Source organism: Chelonoidis abingdonii, chromosome 11, assembly GCF_003597395.2.
Source record: "Chelonoidis abingdonii isolate Lonesome George chromosome 11, CheloAbing_2.0, whole genome shotgun sequence".
In the NCBI taxonomy this organism is placed as follows: domain Eukaryota; kingdom Metazoa; phylum Chordata; order Testudines; family Testudinidae; genus Chelonoidis; species Chelonoidis abingdonii.
In genome coordinates this window covers 1,615,137-1,632,655 of record NC_133779.1, presented here as the reverse complement: position 1 = coordinate 1,632,655, position 17,519 = coordinate 1,615,137, and the positions used below count along the sequence as shown (strand labels likewise).

The window sequence follows — 17,519 nt, the reverse complement described above, 5'->3', positions numbered from 1 at the left end:
CAGGCTCTGGGCGTGAACAAATCATTTTCCCCTGCTGCCTTGAAGAGGGGGTTTAAGGTGCTGGACTGGGACAAGCAATTCCCAGGCTCTGCCAGGGACTCCCCGGGTGACCTTGGGAGAGTTAGTTCATCTTCCCGGGCCCCAGGACCCCCACCTGTAAAATCAGGATAATGACTCCATCCTGGGTCTTTAGAGCGGGAGCGGGGGCGGGGGCGGGGGAGCAAACTTTCAGGCCTGAGGGTCATATCAGGTTTGCAAAACTGTCTGGCAGACTGGGTAGGGAAGGCTGAGCCTCCCCAAACAGCCTGGCCCCCGCCCCCATCCACCCCCTCCCACTTTCTGCCCCCTGACTTCCCCTCTCAGAGCCCCCAACCCATCCACCCCCTGCTCCTTGTCCCCTGACTGCCCCCTCCTGGGATCCCCCTCCCCACCACCCCTGGACCCCACCCCCTATCCAACGCCCCTGCTCCCTTCCGCTGCTGCCCCTCCTGGACCCCTCCACTACCACACCCGGGACCCATCCCCTATCCAACGCCCCTGCTCGCTGTCCCTGACTCCGCCCTCCGGACCCCCCACCCAACCACCCCGGCACCCCACCCCCATCCAACACCCCTGCTTCGCTGTCCCATGACATGCCCCCTCCTGGACCCCCGCATCTAACCACCCAGGACCCCACTTCCCTATCAATGCCCTGCTTGCTGTCCCTACTGCCCCTCCTGGGATCCCCCACCAACCAATACCCCGGGACCACCACCCCCTATCATGCCCCTGCTCGCTGTCCCCTGACTGCCCCTCTTGGGGACCCCCCGCCCCTAACCACCGCCGGGACTCCACCCCCTATCCAACGCCGCCAGCTCGCGTCCCTGACATTCCCCTCCTGGATCCCCCCACCCCACACCCCGGGACGCCACTCCCTATCATGCCCTGCTCACTGTCCCTGAGCCCCCTCCTGGGACCCCCCACTACCACCCGCACCCCACCCCCTATCACAGCCCTGGCTTGCTGTCCTGAACTGCCCCTCCTGGGATCTCCACCCCAACCAGCCCCGGACCCCACCCCTATTCCAACGCCCCTGCTCGCTGTCCCCTGACTTTCCCTTTCTTGGGACCCCCCCACGCCTAACCACCCCGGAGACCCCCCCCTATCCAACACCCTGCTCGCGTCCCCTGATCCCCCCTGGGTCCCCCCACCAACCACCCCGGCACCCCACCCTCTCCAACACCCCTGCGTCGCTGGTCCCTATGACTGCCCCTCTGGGACCCCACTCTAACCACCCCCGGACCACCCCCCTAATCCAACGTGCCTGCTGCGTGTTCCAGCTGACTGCCCCCTCCTGGGGACCCCACCCTACACCCCAGACCCCACCCCTATCCAACGCCCTCTCGCTGTCCCTGACTGCCCCCTCTTGGACCAACCCTGCCCCTAACCACCCCCAGGACCCCACCCCTATCAACCCGCCTCGGTCTATCCCCCAGACTGCCCCTCCTGGGACCCCCACCCCTAACCAGGCCGGGATCCTCACCCCTATCAACGCCCTGCCGCTTCCCTGACTGCCCCCCTGGGACCACCCCACCCTACACCCCCAGTACCCACCCCTATCCACCCCCTGCTCGCTGTCCCACTGACGCCCCCCCTGGATCCCACCCACAACCCCTGGCACCCCACCCCCTATCCAATCCCCCCGCTCGCTGCCGCTGCTGACGCCCCATCTGGGACCCCCCGCCCTACACCCCGGGATCACCCCCTATCCACGCCCTGCTCCTGTCCCTACATCCCCCTCCTAATCCCCCCCACACCCCAGGGCGCCACTCCCTATCCAACGCCCCTGCTCGCTTCGTCCATGAACCTGCCCCTCCTGGGACCCCCCGCCCCAACCACCCCAGATCCCACCCTATCCACACCCTGCTCGCTGTCCCTGACTGCCCCCTACGGATCCCCCACGCAACACCCCGGCACCCACCCCTAATCCAAACACCCTGCTCGTCTGTCCCATGACTGCCCCCTCCTGGGATTCCCCCATCTCTAACCACTCCCGGGCCCACCTCCACGACCCTGCTCGTGTCGCTGACGTGCCCTCACGGGACCCCCCCCACCCTAACCACCCAGGGACCCACTCCCTAATCCAGCCCTGCTCGCTATCCCAGACTGCCCCTCCTGGGACCCCCCCACCCTAAGGCACCCCCGGACTCCACCCTATCACACCCCTTCGCTGTCCTGACTGCCCCTCCTGTACCCCCCGCCCCTACCACCCCCAGGACCCACCCTATTCCAACGCCACCTGCTGCGCTATCCCAGACTGCCCCTCTGGGACCCCCCACCCCTAACCACCCCGGGACCTCACCCCTATCACGCCCCTGCTCGCTGTCCCCTGCTGCCCCCTCCTGGATCCCCCACCCCTAACCACCCCCGGGACCCCCCCCTATTCATGCCCTGCCGAGCTGTCCCCTGACTGCCCACCCCCATATCCCACACCCCGTACAAGCCTTTGCCCCGCGGGACTTCTAGCTTACCCAACCCCCCATTTCCCTGTTCCTAGACTGCCCTCAAAACCTCTGGCCGCTGACAGCGGCCCTGCTCCTGTCCTTGCTTGCCGTGGGACCCCTCGCCCTTACCCAGGCCCCCCCCCCAGCCCCTTTACCATGCGGCTCAGAGAACCCATATCTGGCAGCCGCACCCCAGCTTGGAGCCCAGCCTGCTGGCACGCTGCCTGCAGGATGTGGCGACCCCCCGCCCAGAGGGGAACAGAGGGGAAGGCCGGGCCTCAGCGGCCCTGTGGGATCTCAAGGGGCTGCGGGCGACGTGGCCTCCAGGCCATAGTTGGCCCACCTTGATTTAGAGGGTGACCTCTTGGGAGACAAGGTCTGTTCTTACTGATGTCTGGGGCGCCTGGCGCGACGGGGCCCTGATTACGCCGGGTTTCTACAGCACCCAGCAGGACCAGGGCCCCCATCTGGCCGGGGTCTGGGCGGCACCTGGCGGCCGACAGGCCATGCCATCTGCCAGGTTCTGACAGCACCCGGTGCGCGACAGGGCCCCCATCTCGGCCGGGGTCTGGGCGGCACCCGGCGCGACAGGGCCCCCATCTCGGCCGGGGTTTCTGCAGCACACGGCGCGACAGGGCCCCCATCTCGGTTGGGGTCTGGGGGGCGTCCGGCACGACGGGGCCTCTCGCTGTCTCCCTGTGGGGCCCTGCTGGTTATTATTGAATCCTCTCAAGTGTGGGGCCAGGGCACAGCCATGCAAGGAATGCGGGAGCGTTTCTGAAGAATGTGTTTATGAGATCTTGCTAGAGTCCTTCGGTGCTGCCCCACACTTGAGAGGGGAAGGCAAACACTGGGGAGGTGGAATGTCAGCAGCCCAGACATTGCTCAGCCGGTCAGCAAACCAGCTCCCGGGCAGGTCCAGCCAAGCTCCGGTTCACGGAGGTTCACATAGCTGCATCGAGTGTTTAATGGGTAAACAGGCAGGGGTTAAGAGGGGAGCTCACCGCAGGGGTGAGGAGAGAATTGGCACATTCATGGTTATGCAAGTCCTGAACTTGATCTCCTTTTACATAATCCCACGGGGGGGAAATTCCCACCCTGGGCAGAGGCCAGTGCCCAGCCTACCTACCACCTTGCTCCTGCTGCAGCCCAGGGACCAACACGTGCTCAGCTCTGGCCTTGTGCTGGGCCTCTGGTGCCACCTCCGAGGTATAAACCCCCTGGGCATCCAGGCTGATCCCGAGCCCTCCGCTGGGCACCTGGACAACATCACTGGGACGTGATCATTCCCCTCGATTCGGCACTGGTGAGGCCTCATCTGGAGACTGTGTCCAGTTTGGGGCCCCACACGACAAGCAGGATGTGGAGAAACTGGAGAGAGTCCAGCAGAGGGCAATAAAAATGATTAGGGGGCTGGGGCACATGACTTATGAGGAGAGGCTGAGGGAACTGGAGATTGTTTAGTTTGCAGAAGAGAAGAGTGAGGGGGGATTTGATAGCTGCTTTCAACTACCTGAAAGGGGTTCCAAAGAGGATGGATCTAGACTGTTCTCAGTGGTGGCAGATGACAGAACAAGGAGCAATGGTCTCAAGTTGCAGTGGGGAAGTTTAAGTTGGATATTAGGAAACACTACTTCCCTAGGAGGGTGGTGAAGCACTGGAATGGGTTCCCTAGGGAGGTGGTGGAACCTCCTTCCTTAGAGGTTTTTAAAGTCAGGCTTGACCCAGGCCTGGCTGGGATGGTTTAGTTGGAGTTGGTCCTGCTCTGAGCAGGGGGTTGGACTAGATACCTCCTGAGGCCCCTTCCAACTCTGAGATTCTGTGGTTCTATGGTGGCTCTCTCCGAACAGGGACGATCCAGGGCGAATGGGGCCAGGAGGGACCCAGGCTGATGTGGGACTTAGCAAGGCGGCAGAGAATAGAGCAGTAAATAAAGACGCTGTGAGTCCGATTATTAAACTACAGCTTTTGGTTGGGCCACTGTATTCAGCCTGTCCCGGGTCAGATCCCCAGTGGGCGTCATTTGGCCTAATGCCACCGGGCCTGGAGTCATTCACAGCTGTGCAAAAGCCAGGGCTACAGGGCTGCAAAATGCCAGGCCATAGAGCCCAGAACAGACCCCAGCACAGGCTGCGGGCTGGCCACTAGGCCAAGCTGCCCCTGCCCCGGCCCGTGCTTGGGGCTGTACAAACACACCCCCTGCTGTCCTTTTGACACTCTGCCCCATGCATTACAGCCGAGGGTGTGAAAAGCACAAGAGAGATTCTCACGGGAGCCTAATACCCTCCATCCGTGACAGCCTGGAATCTCCCAAGCCGATTAGTGCCCTGGCACCTCTGAAACCAAACCCTGTTTACCTGGTAGAGTTTCAGGATGCCAAGAATGGCACCGTCTCCCCTTACCGACCAGCCTGCATATAACAGCCGAGCTGGCACTGGCTCTTGGCCATTCACCGGCTGTGTCCACCATGGAGCTCGGGGGAGCTGTGACCATATTCCTGGCTCTCTGCCTCTCCTGCCTGCTTCTCCTTTCGGTGTGGAAGAAAATGCATAAGGGAGGGAAGCTGCCCCCAGGGCCGACCCCTCTGCCCTTCCTCGGCAACCTGCTGCAGCTGAAGACCGATGAGACTTTCAAGTCGTTCATGGCGGTAAGTCACGCCCCAGGGAGCCTCAGCGTAGGGCCCTGGCGGGGTGGGATGTGCAGCTGATCTCGGTCACCATGGGGGATAGGCAAAGGGACACCCACTAATCTGCGCTCCTCCAGCACGTCACAGCAGAGGGGTCTTGCACGGCAGGTTTGTGGTGTAAGTGGCCCTCAAGAATTGAGGTCCCATGGGGATCTGGTCTAAACGGGGGCACAGCCGGAGCCGTGCCACGGAATGCACTGAACCAGCCTCGCTCTCTTGACTGCAGTGGAGTGCGTCGGTTACGCCGGCTCAGGATCTGGCCCCTCACCTGTGCCGCCCTGAGGGTGCCCCAGCCCGCGCACCCGGACATACTCGCACGGCCTCTCTGCTCTGATTTCTGTTGCAGCTGCGGGATAAGTACGGCCCGGTGTTCACGGTGTACCTGGGCCCGCGGCGGGTGGTGGTGCTGTGCGGGCACGAGGCGGTGAAGGAAGCCCTGGTGGATCACGCCGAGGAGTTCAGCGGCAGAGGGGAGCTGGCGTCCATCGACCGGAATTTCAAGGGCTTCGGTGAGCGGCAGAGTCAGGCTTAGCACGTGTGCACCGGGGGGGGCTGCTGATACGGGGCTCAGCGGTCGGATGGGAGACATTACACACGCTGCAGGGAGCCGTGTCGGTGAATTAGCAGGGGGCGCTCTCCCCGGCAGGCAGGGCTAGCCCCACGGGGGCGCAAGGGGGCACAGTGCTGTGTGGAGCAAGGGGGGGCTTGACAGGGGGCTCTGTCCCCTGGCAGTCAGTACCGCGAGGGGGCACAGTGCTGTGGGGAGTGGGGTGGGGGGTTCAGTGGGGTGCTTTCCCCTGGCAGTCAGTACCACGCAGGGGCACAGTGCCACAGGGAGCAGGATGGGGGGCTTGGCAGAGGGTGCTCTCCCCTGGCAGTCAGTACCACGCAGGGGCACAGTGCCACAGGGGGCGGGATGGGGGGCTTGGCAGAGGGTGCTCTCCCCTGGCAGTCAGTACCACGCAGGGGCACAGTGCCACAGGGGGCGGGATGGGGGGCTTGGCAGAGGGTGCTCTCCCCTGGCAGTCAGTACCACGCAGGGGCACAGTGCCACAGGGGGCGGGATAGGGGGCTTGGCAGAGGGTGCTCTCCCCAGTCAGTGCCAGCCCCATGGGGCGAGAGGGGGCACAGTGCCGCGAGGAGCGGGATGGGGGGGCTCGGCAGAGGGTGCTCTCCCCTGGCAGTCAGTACCACGCGGGGGCACAGTGCCACGGGGCAGCAAGGTGGGGGGCTCATTGGGGCATCCCCAGGGCTGACTCCCACGGCTCTCTTCTGCTGTTCCCAGGGGTGGCTTTGGCCAACGGGGAGCGGTGGCGGCAGCTGCGCCGGTTCTCCCTCACCACGCTGCGGAACTTCGGCATGGGGAAGCGATCCATCGAGGAGCGGATCCAGGAGGAGGCCCAGTACCTGCTGGAGGAGTTCAGGAAAACCAGAGGTTTGCGTCCCTCCCCCGCCCTGGAGCACCCGAGGCCAGGGCCAGGGCGCGGCTTTACAGCCGCTTTATCAGCCACCCTTTCTCCTAATCTAGGTATTGATAGGGCTGATGTTGCCATGGCAACCGAGCATCTCCCAGGTATTCACCCTCCCGTGGGCAGGATTCTCCCCATTTTACAGAAGGGGAAACCGAGGCACAGAGCGAGAGGAAGGGACTCATCCAATCATATGGAAGCGGCAGAGAGAGCATGGCCAAGTGGTGAGGGTGGGATCCTGAGCTGTGAGCAGCCCAGGTGCAATTCCCGGCTCTGCCGCAGCCTTCCCAGGTGACCTTGGATGAGATGCTGTGCCTCGGTTTCCCCTGTTGTAAAAAGGGTTTGATAGAAGTACCTTGTCAGGGGGGAGATGAGGTTAGTGAGACAAGGTGGGGGTGGTGCCATTCTTTTACTGACCCAGCTTCTGCAGACACAGAGCTCTGCTTTGGGGCAGGCGGCATTGTGACTGTTGCAGCTTGAAGAGGGCGAGGTGATCAGATGCTAGGATAAGACAGGGGCCCATATAAATACCTTTCGATTATGAAATAGGTGGGGCTAGATCCCAGCACTCATTCCCCCAGCCCGCGCCTGTCCCACGAGACCCCGCCCCGTGCTAGGCCCCATGATCAACGCGCAATCCTGCCACCTCAGAGCGCGGACAGTCTCACTCCTCCACAGCTGGGCCGTAGCGCGAGTTAGCTGCATTTGATGAACTGAGCCCAGCAAATCAGGAGGTAGCCAAGGGGCAGTGCTGCCTAGTGGCCTGAACATGGGTCTGGGAGCCTGGAATACAAGGCTTCTACTCCTGCCTCTGTCCCTTGTTTCTGTGTCGCTTACCCCCCCACTTTGTGTCTCCATTTCTATGAGGATCGGAAGACTTGCTAATCAATTGGGATAATGCTTTTGCTAGAATTTAAGGGGCATCCCACACCCCCACTGCTGGGTGTCCTGTGGAATCAGAATCTCAGGGTGTGTGTGTTTATATATATACTACGTATATACTTATATAATATAATACACACATGTGACAAATCGCATGCTTATCCTATGGTGGGGGAGTCTAGCGCCTTATTGGCCGATTCTGGCCTCATCAATGATCTTTCTTCTTGTGGGAACAAGTCGTAGGCGGTCAGCTCCTCCTGTGTCTCGATAGGAGTTGTTGGAGGTTGTTGGGGACAGAACACAGCCCGCCTCTAGTCCGCGTTTCGCCAGGCCTAGTGAGTGTTGTCAGCTGTCGTATATGTCTGCGCATGTAACAGTCTGCAGAACAGTCTTCACTCCCTGGGCTACTTCCCCATGGCGGTCATCAAACATGCTTCTTGCATCCTGCAACGACAGGACTTTTCTCTTGGTTCTTGATAACTCTGTACTTACGTTAAGTCTCCAGCACACAAGCCTGCTCATGGCACTACTCGACGGTCTCACTCTGCAGCTAACTCTGTGCCTCTTGCTCCAGTCTCACAACAACTGGGCTCTTCGTCTGCTCTGGTTTCTCCTTATCACCATGACTGGGGAGTGAGCTCCTTTTTAAACCAGGTGCCTGATTAGCCTGCCTTGATTGGCTGCAGGTGTTCTAATCAATGTAGCTATCTCCACTGCCTTCTAGAAAGATCTTAATTGGCCCCAGGTGCCTTGATTAACCTGGAGCAACTGCCATTTGGTTACCATGGTACTAGGGATTTGTTTAGCCTGGGGCTAACATACCTGTTCCTCAGTACTTTACTGTAGCCATCTGGCCTTGTCCCATCACAATACATATAATATTAAAGTTTCTAGAGGCTTGAAAATGTAACCCAGCTATAAACAATGCTGTGATTTCTGCCTGAGTTTGCAGAGAGCCTGAAACGATTGCTCTAAGAGGTGTGAATTTCCACTCTAAACCTTGCTGCCTCCACCCCAAGAAGGGGCAGAGTCACAGCAAGTGGGCAGGTCAATCGCAGTAGACGACCGTGGTGGGGGAATGTCCACCGCTTCCTCTTCTGTCCATGTCAGGTTTGCCCTTTGACCCGATCTTCTTCCTGAGCCGCACGGTCTCCAACGTCATCAGCGCCGTCGTCTTCGGGAGCCGCTTCGACTACGAGGACAAGACGTTCCTGTCCCTGCTGCGCATGATCAATGAAAGCTTTGTAGAGATGAGCACTCCCTGGGCCCAGGTACCGCAGGGCAAAGAATTCCCACCCGTGACCAAGGACGTACCTCGGATGGGCTGGTGGCCTTTCGAAAAGACGTCGTCACGGGCTACGTGGGGGAGTTGGTTTGGTCTTAGTTATACAGGAAGTCAGACAATCCCTGAAACTGTCGGAAAGCCGCAGTGGATGCATTGTCCCTTGAAAGGCCCCGGGGGTGTTCGGGGACAAGCCTGGCGGGGAGGGAGGCCTGGTTCCAGACATGATCTGTGTTGGGAAGTTGAGGCAAGGCAGGAAATGGTCTGGGGGGGCGGGTATGTGCTCCCTCCCCAGCTGGTTCTGCTGAGGAGGGGCCTGGCTGCAGCCAGCTCTGGGGTGATTGGTGAACCCGGCGTCTGCCCCCCTGCAGCTCTACGACATGTACTCCTGCATCATGCAGTACCTGCCCGGGCGCCACCACCGCATCTACCACCTCATCGAGGACCTCAAGGCCTTCATTGCTGAGCGGGTGAAGATCAACCAGGCCTCGCTCGACACCAGTGCCCCGCGGGATTTCATTGACTGCTTCCTCATCCAGATGGAAAAGGTACCGGCTGGCAGGGCTTGCAAACCGTCCAGCTTGGGAGGTCTTGGGGCAGGAGCTTCCTCTTTGGTCTGTGTTCGTTCAGCATCTGGCAACCTGTCCAGGACTGGCGTGGTGCTACCGTAAGCCACCTAATGGCAATAAGGACGTACAGCACCTGACACCATGATGTCCTGATCCGGGATTGGGGCAGTGCTACAATAATCCACCTAACAGCAATAAGGACGTACAGCACCTGGCACAGTGGAGGCCTGCTCCATGATTTGGGTTCCTTGGTGCTGCAGTAAGGCAGATAATAATAAATACTGCCAATAATACAGGCAGCTTGTGGTTACGGCCCTGGACAGAGACTCAGGAGACCTGGGTTCAAATCCCAGCTCAGCCACAGGCTCCCTGGGTGAGTCCCTGCCTCTCCATGGGCCTCAGCAGACCCAGCTGTTGTCTGAGGCTGCTGCTCCTTCCTCTGGCGAGTCGACTGAGCTCTGAGGGGCAGGGAGCCTCTCTCGCGCTGTGTCTGCAGCACCCCAAGCAGTGGGGCCCTGCTGGAGGTGCTGCTTTGATACCATAACTGCTGGGCAGTGTTCCCTAGCAGATAGCACTCAGGATACCAACGTTCAATTCCCGGCTCTTCCTTGAGTAAATCTGTGCCTCAGTTTCCCCATGTGTAGAATGGAGCTAATGACGCTTACCGCCTTCGTACAGCACTCTGAGATCTCTAAAAGTGAGCTACGGCTCTGTGCTGACCCAGTGTGCCCGGCCTGCTCTCTGCCGAGCCCCGGGAAGCTTTCCACAGACTTGCCGGCCCTCCCCTGCTCCTTGTCTGCCGAGGTGTTCATGTCAGGAGGCAGCGTGCAGGTTGTGCCTGCAGCGACACCTTCCTTTATCCAGGGATGTCACCCACTGCTCTTTCCCATGTCTGTCTCCCCCAGGAAAAGAAAAACCCCAACAGTGAGTTCAACACCAAGAACTTGGTGCTCACCACGCTCAACTTGTTCTTCGCCGGCACAGAGACCGTCAGCTCCACCCTGAGATACGGGTTCCTCTTCCTCATGAAGTACCCGGAAGTCGAAGGTAAAGGCTGGATCGTTTAGTGAGTGGGATGTGAGTTTCCATGAGCCACCTAGAGCTTTTGTGATTGGCTGCAGGGATGGAACCCAGATCCTTCTGTCCAGGCCCCTATCACTTGATAAGGAGAATCTCCATTAACTGCAGTGTAGGGGCTATGGCGCATAGTTAGGCAGTTCATTCCCACCCTGCAGAGGGCAGTGGCTTTCAGACCCACTAATGTGCGTCTAATGAGGACATTGGTGAGTTCTCTCTGTGTAGAACTGAACCTGGATCTCTTCTCTAAAAACTGCCTCTGCTAAAGGACTGGCTGCTAGGGTCATCTGATGCTGCCCCAAATACACCCCCCTGACTCGCACCCTGCTAGCCCCACTGAAATCTGCAAGGCTGCCCTGTGCTGCCCCAGAAATCCCACTGGTGGCAACTGGTGGCCGCTTCCCCCCCGTGCCCGGTTCTTTCTCTAAACTATGAATTGCTCCAGTGGCCAGCTCCACTAGAAGCCCCCCGTGGCAGCAGGCCCTTCCGCAGCTCAGCCCCGGCACACAGCGGGATTGGTGGTGCCCCTCTCCCACGTGGCCTGGGGGCTGTGGTGCCCGCGCGGTTCCCGCAGAGCTCTGCCTGCCTCTCCACAGAAAAGGTGCACCAGGAAATCGACCACATCATCGGCCGCAACCGCATCCCCGCCAGCGAGGACCGGATGAAGATGCCCTACACAGATGCGGTGATCCATGAGATCCAGAGGGTGACGGATATCGTGCCCATGGGGGTGCCGCACACGGTGATCCGGGACACCCAGTTCCGGGGGTACACCCTCCCCAAGGTGCGGGGCCGGGGGGCAAACGAGCAGGTTTGAAATCACGAAACCTCCCGAGAAAGGTGGTTTGGGGGTGAGCCCCGGTTGTCCGAACCGCCCTAGATGTTCATAGGGACTAGAAAGTGACAGTGGCTGCAAACATCTGTTCCCTTTTCTGGCCACACAAACTTCCCCCAAGAACGGCGTCACAGGAATAAACGATCTGCCCAAACCGAGACTAAACAGCCGTAGTCTGGAGGAAGGGGCCGACTGCTCCAACGGTCAGCTGTGGGTCAAGATTTCACAGAACCCTCCAGTCTTGCCAAAGGAGGCGTGGGCATGTATCCCACCTCTCACACACACATCGCTGCGGCGATTACAGAGACTCAGGACACCAGGGTCGGGGGAATCCCAGACTGTCTTTATGTCCTGTTTACACAGATAAAACAATGTGCCCCGTTGTGGTCCCCGGAATAGCGGCTGTAATGAGCACTCTGGGGGGCTCTCCTATGGATGGGTGGAGGTTGAGGTTGGAAGAGATACAGGTGTATTTAATTCTTACTTCTCTCTTCTCCATTTCCCCAGGGCACCAACGTGTTCCCCTTACTGGGTTCTGTCCTACGGGACACGAAATACTTCAGCCACCCAGAAGAATTCAACCCGGGGCACTTCCTGGACGAGAACGGCCGCTTTAAGAAGAACGATGCCTTCGTGCCGTTCTCCTCAGGTACAGAACCTGCCTCGTGTCCTTTAACGCTCGCCCCCTGCTCTCGAGCTGGTCGTCCCAGGCTGGGCTGAAGAGCAGCCCGGGGCTTCCTTACAGGCCCTCTCCCACTGACCAGCCCTAACGCAGCTACAGTTCCACCACCGTCTGACCTAATATCGCTGTCCACGGCCCAGGAATAGCTGTGTGGGCCAGTCCATAACATTCAGGAGACCTAGGATCTATTTCCAACTCGTCAAGGTGTGAGGTCTGCTGGTTAGACTCTGGGAGCCAGGACTCCTGGGTTCTGTCCCAGCTCTGGAAGGGGAGTGGGGTCTGGTGGCTAGAGCAGGGGGCAGGGCTGGGAGTCAGGATTCCTGGGTTCTGTCCCCAGCTCTGGGAGGGGAGTGGGGGCTGGTGGTTAGATATGGGGGCGGGGGGCTGGGAGTCAGGACTCCTGGGTTCTGTCCCAGCTCTGGAAGGGGAGTGGGGTCTGGTGGCTAGAGCAGGGGGCAGGGCTGGGAGTCAGGATTCCTGGGTTCTGTCCCCAGCTCTGGGAGGGGAGTGGGGGCTGGTGGTTAGATATGGGGGCGGGGGGCTGGGAGTCAGGACTCCTGGGTTCTGTCCCAGCTCTGGAAGGGGAGTGGTGTCTGGTGGTTAGAGCAGGGGGAAGGGCTGGGAGTCAGGATTAATGGGTTCTATTTCCAGCTGTGCCACTGCCCTTGGACAAATCCCTTTCCCCCTTCTCTGTGCCTCAGTTTCCCCACCTGCAATGACACTGACTTGGCATGCTGGGGTGAAGAGCACTAAGTTCCATTCCATGTATTTCCAGGGAAGCGGGTGTGCCTGGGCGAGGCCATGGCCCGCATGGAGCTCTTCCTGTACTTCACCACCATCCTGCAGAGCTTCTCGCTGAAACCCCTCCTGCCCCCGAAGGACATCGACATCAGCCCAAAAGTGAGCGGGTTTGGGAACGTGCCCCCCACGTACGAGATGTGCCTGGTCCCTCGCTGAAGAACGTCAGCTACCAAGTAGAGAGGCCGCAGGGGAGGATAGCGACCAGTTGCCGAGCCTTTTAGGAGCTAGATGGAAAATTGCTGCACCCTGCGTTAGTTCATCTTCAGCAATGGGCAGATCTCTGCCAGGAGTTCAGATCAGTTCAGCTTAGCAGCCTTCAAAGGGCTTTTCTTCATAGCGCAAAAACCGGGCTCGTCTTTAGAGGGTTTCACTGAGGCTAGATTCCTAGATATGAAAGCTAGAAAAGCTCCCCCAGTGGTTCCTGCATCCAGCCCATATCTTGTGGTTGAGCTAGAGCGCAGAACGAGACACCCAACTGCAGTGTAAAGTCTCCAAGCCGTGAAGAATTGACTGGGTGGGGTAGGCTGATGGGAGGCTGGGTTTGATGATGAGCACGGGCTCACCACTTTTATCCAGCTGGAGTCCCCCAGCCACCACCTTGGGAGCTGGACTGACATGGCCGTGATGGCCCCGTGGGTGGGTTATTCTGTGGGGTTTGAAGGCAGGGTCTGTGGGCCTAAAAGCAGAAGGAGACAGAGCCACAGGATATTAACTTGATTTATGGTAGCCATTCAGGAGCGCAACTTTCTAGTGTTGACTGGAATCTGCCAACGTAGGGGACATGGTTTTGCTGGAAAATTTGGAGCAATTTCAATTGCTCAAGGTTGGAAACAGATCCACCTTTCTTCCCCACCCCACCCCCTGCCTAAAATCAGGAGAGACATTTCAATATTTTTGCCAGTCATTTTTCACTTTCTTTCTTTCCATTTGTGTCTCTGTCAGTCTTTGATCTTTTCTCTCCTTTTCTTCACCTAAAAAAAAGTCAAGTGACGGGAGGGCAGGGCCAGGAAGAGAGAAGGCAGCAATGACAAAGGAATAAATATTATTTTTAAGTGGAAGTTTACCCAAATAATTCAAAAACGGATCATTTTCACTGCAACTTTTGATCCGCCCTGGTGCAAAGGAAAGTCCAATTGCTTCTTTCCATCCCCAATGACTGTCCATGCAGACACCCCTATGCCCATTGGTTGTTCTTTATCTGGGACTTCTGTGGAGCTTAATTTTGCAATTAATGTAAATAAACGAGCCCCTGTGTGACTAACCAGGAGACTTGTGTTCTGTTTGCAGCGCTGCCTCATGTGCCGAGAGCGTTTACTTCACTTTCCTCTTTAGAAGCTCACAACTTTTTTATAGGCAAGGTGGCAGGCTACCGGCTCCGAGAGCTACCCAGGGCTGCGCAATGAGGGGTATTGTGGAGCTCTCTTGAAGTTACCCTCAGAAACAGTTCTTGGTAAAGTTACTTCCAATCCCCAGTGATTCCAATCTGAAAAAACCTCATCCACTTTGCAAGGGCGCTCCCTGAGAAACGCGGAGCTAGTGCACAGGGATGGGTTACACCATGTGTACACGAGCGTTTTCACCCTGATTAACTCGAGTTGATCCAGTGGAGACAAGGCCCGTGCTTCTCCTGCCGAACAAACTGCTCAGACCTGGCCGCTGTTGGGCTGAAAGAGGTGGTTGGTCTGCTAGCCGTGCCAACCCGCCCAGGTCTCAGCAGCTCCAGGATCCGGCGGTTGGAACAAATGAACCAAGCGGCAGATTAAAGGGAACCAAGCTGTGCTCAGGACACAATGTGACTGGGTCCCACAAGGCACAGGATGGCTCTGGTCGCTATTCGTTGTTTCTTCACGGCAGGACCCCTTCTGTTCCTGAGACAACATGAGATCGCCGCTCAGGCATTTGGTTTAATTCAATAGTGCGAACAAAGCCAAGTTCAAAGTTGTTCTCGCTCCCCAGCCCAACGGGGACCCTGAGCTTGGCTCTAGGAGCTGCTGTGATACAGATTATCCTTTTATTAAAGTGCCAACCATCCTTGGCCAGCAGGGTTTCCCTCTCCGCATCCCAGCATAGCTTGGAGCCCCAGGAGCAACTCCCATCAACCAGCAGCAGTAGTAAGCTGCTATCCACTACATGGAGCAATCACTCAAGGGAGATTTGACGTGCAATTTAAACATTCAAAAAGTCATTCTAGATCATGGAGACGAGGGAGAAGGGGGCTGATTTAATCAGGGGCTGGATTTCCAGCAAAGACTTTGAAAGAGCTTTGTTTGTGGGCTTTGAGTTTTGTGAATTGACCCAAAACTCTGGGGGTTTGAGGCCAGTGTAGGTCGCACCTTGGGTATCCTTGGGGTCCCTCCAGCCCAGAGACCGATCCCGCTTGTCGATCAGCATTAAAGAAGCATTCAGCTGTTTGCGGCTGTCCAAAAGTCACATAAGGTCCTAGCGGGTGGGTAGGTCCTCACTGGCGTATGACGGCATGTCGGTCAGTGGCTGGGATGAAGTGGGAATTTCCTTAATGTTCTCTAGGACTATTGTATGTGCCTCAGTTTCCCCTATGTGTAGCACAAGTACAGGTGGCAGGAGAAGGGTGTGTGATCATTGCAGAGACCCCTGGAGGGCAGGTCTGACTACTGGCTGGCTCTCTGGACCCAGACAATAGCTGGACACTCTGTAGCCTGGGAACTGATGGTCAGGGCCCATCCGCTGCCAGGGGCCAGCCGGAGGCATCGGAGAACAAAGAGGCAAAGGATGGAGGAGGAAAACTGACAAACCTTCTGTTTTACACTCTGGCTGAACGTCACGGCTGACTGCAGAGTTGGGGTGCAGGACCCCTTGGGGGTGGGGTGTGGAAGCTTCACCAAGTGGCCCATCCAGGTGGACTCCCTGCAGGGAGCTCCCGGCATGGAACAGGGCGGCTGAATGTGCCAAGGTCAGACTCAGGAGGCGCTGGATCCAAGGAGGCTGGCCCTGGTGACAGGTGCCCTGAGGGGTGATGTCGCTTGGGCTTGGCTGGCACACAAGGATGGCCACTGCTTCCTTTCGCCGGTCAGTGCCAACCATTTGCTTGGCTGCTGTGGGAATAAAACGCTTCTGCTGAGTCCCAGGGATGGACCCCGCTACAGCCTGAGGGAGGTCCCACAGCTCCAGCGAGGAAGGGAGGGCGTGGTTCGCCGGCGAGAGGTGTCTACCATGGATGGGGTGCCGGGGGAAAGATGGTGTGTGCGAGTGAGAAAGGGGCTGGGAGGATGGACACACAGATGGGGGGTGGGAGGGTGTCTCGCATTCATTTAGCTGGAATCAATCAGCCCTGAGAGTCAAAGGTGCTAAGATGACCCTGACACTGTCAATGTTGATTAAAGCAGGTTTGGGGTTTGAGACGTAGGGAACCTCACCCTGCCTAGCCCCACGGCACATGCCATTAACAGGCCTTTAAACTTTGTATTAATGCTGCACGGAAGAGAGAAAAAAAACCAGCGAAAGCCTCCGGAGTGTAAAAGGTCGATCTTTAACCCTGACCTTTGGTCTTTGGTTGTTTTGGGGGGGCGGGGCATGGAAGATGGTAACAGAGTCGCCTTTGTCCGGGACTCTCTGAGCATGAGGGAATTTGACAGCGCCAGGCTGGAGTGGGCATTGCTGCTGTTTTCTAGGAAGCAACATGAGACAAACCCACGCAAAAGGGGCCAGAAGTAAGAGGCCGAAAGTGCAGCTGCAGCCTGAGGGCTAGAAAACCAGCTCTGGGACCTGGCACACTTCTGCCAGCTCCCAGCGACGCTGTGAAATATGCAGCCTTGGCCAGCGAAGCCAGATTCTTCTCAGCCAGGGGAAAAGGGAAAGGGGTGGAAAGTGGAGAAAAAGGGGCAGGGAAGGAAAAGGACACACTGGGGAAAGCAGAGGGACATCTAAGGGCTTGTCTACACTTGAACAGCTGCACCGGTGCCAGCCCTCCAGGACTGTGGTGGAGTCTCCAGGAATTACAGATTAATTAGAGATCATGTCATGCTGTCAAACCGCCAGGAACATGGCCAGCCACACCTGGCAACCCCAAGCGATGCAGCCGCAATACTTGAGGCAATGGCTTTCTAAGTCAGAGATTGTGGGTTCAAGTCCCATCTTGGGTGAAAAACTGCGCTGCCTGGAAGTGTTCTCCCCTGGGCATGGTTAATCCACCACCCCCAGAGGTGGTAGCTAGGTGATGGAGGAGTTCTGCCTACACCAGGACCCCTGCTGGCTTAACTATGTTCATAGGGGGGTGGATTTTTCACACCCAGAGTGACACAGGTGGGTCGACCTCGCTTTAGTGCAGACCAGCCCGGAGTCTCACATCCCCGGTGGTACCTGGGGGTGCGGCGTGCTCTGGCCTGGTCCGGTCAGGACGCTGCAGAGAGATGAGATTCTGGAGCACAGGGGGGAAAACAACCAAAATAGTTTGAAGTTGGGGCTTGACAAGTGTCTGTCCAGGATTTTAGAGCTCACAGGGGCTGGTGAGCAGCAGGGCCTGTCCACTCCTTGTCATGGAGTCATCAGGTGATGCTCTGGAACTGCTCCCCACAAAGCCAGTCAGGACTTTGGGGAGCCTCCTCTCCCATGGAGCAGACTGTCTCCAGGGCAAGAAGCTCACACGTCTTCACCTCCTGGGTCTCTCCTTGGAGCATTCAGCATCCTCTGTCCCTCCGTGCGCTTCCCACAGCGAGTCTGCCCCAGCGGGGTCCTGGGGAAGCCACAGGGTCCTGCACCCCCACTTTGCAGTCAGACG

At 58.2% G+C, this 17,519-nt stretch overlaps 2 protein-coding genes across 3 annotated transcripts in view; both read left to right on the top strand.

Moving 5' to 3' along the window:
* Positions 1-4,950: 4,950 nt before the first annotated feature.
* LOC116833879 (cytochrome P450 2G1-like) lies at positions 4,951-12,922 on the top strand. Of its 2 annotated transcripts, XM_032795654.1 has the most exons (9): positions 4,951-5,130; positions 5,516-5,678; positions 6,455-6,604; positions 8,631-8,791; positions 9,174-9,350; positions 10,277-10,418; positions 11,045-11,232; positions 11,791-11,932; positions 12,741-12,922. In XM_032795654.1, the coding sequence occupies exons 1-9, from the start codon at positions 4,951-4,953 to the stop codon at positions 12,920-12,922; spliced, it is 1,485 nt and encodes a 494-aa protein (XP_032651545.1). The 2 variants fall into 2 exon arrangements, with proteins under 2 accessions (XP_032651545.1, XP_032651546.1); XM_032795655.1 differs by lacking the exon at positions 5,516-5,678 and having other exon boundaries at positions 4,951-5,138; positions 6,453-6,604.
* Positions 12,923-15,242: 2,320 nt separating this feature from the next.
* LOC142047499 (cytochrome P450 2A13-like) overlaps positions 15,243-17,519 on the top strand; it is an 8,561-nt gene continuing 6,284 nt past the window's right edge. Inside the window, exon 1 of the mRNA XM_075070717.1 lies at positions 15,243-15,248. Coding sequence (XP_074926818.1) covers positions 15,243-15,248 — 6 coding nt within the window. The remainder of the gene's footprint in view (positions 15,249-17,519) is intronic.

Coding starts and splice junctions, on each gene's coding strand:
- LOC116833879 (XM_032795654.1), top strand. CDS start 4,951: ATGGAGCTCGGGGGAGCTGTGACCATATTCCTGGCTCTCTGCCTCTCC. Junction 5,131..5,515: donor CTTTCAAGTCGTTCATGGCG/GTAAGTCACGCC, acceptor TTTCTGTTGCAG/CTGCGGGATAAGTACGGCCC. Junction 11,933..12,740: donor CTTCGTGCCGTTCTCCTCAG/GTACAGAACCTG, acceptor ATGTATTTCCAG/GGAAGCGGGTGTGCCTGGGC.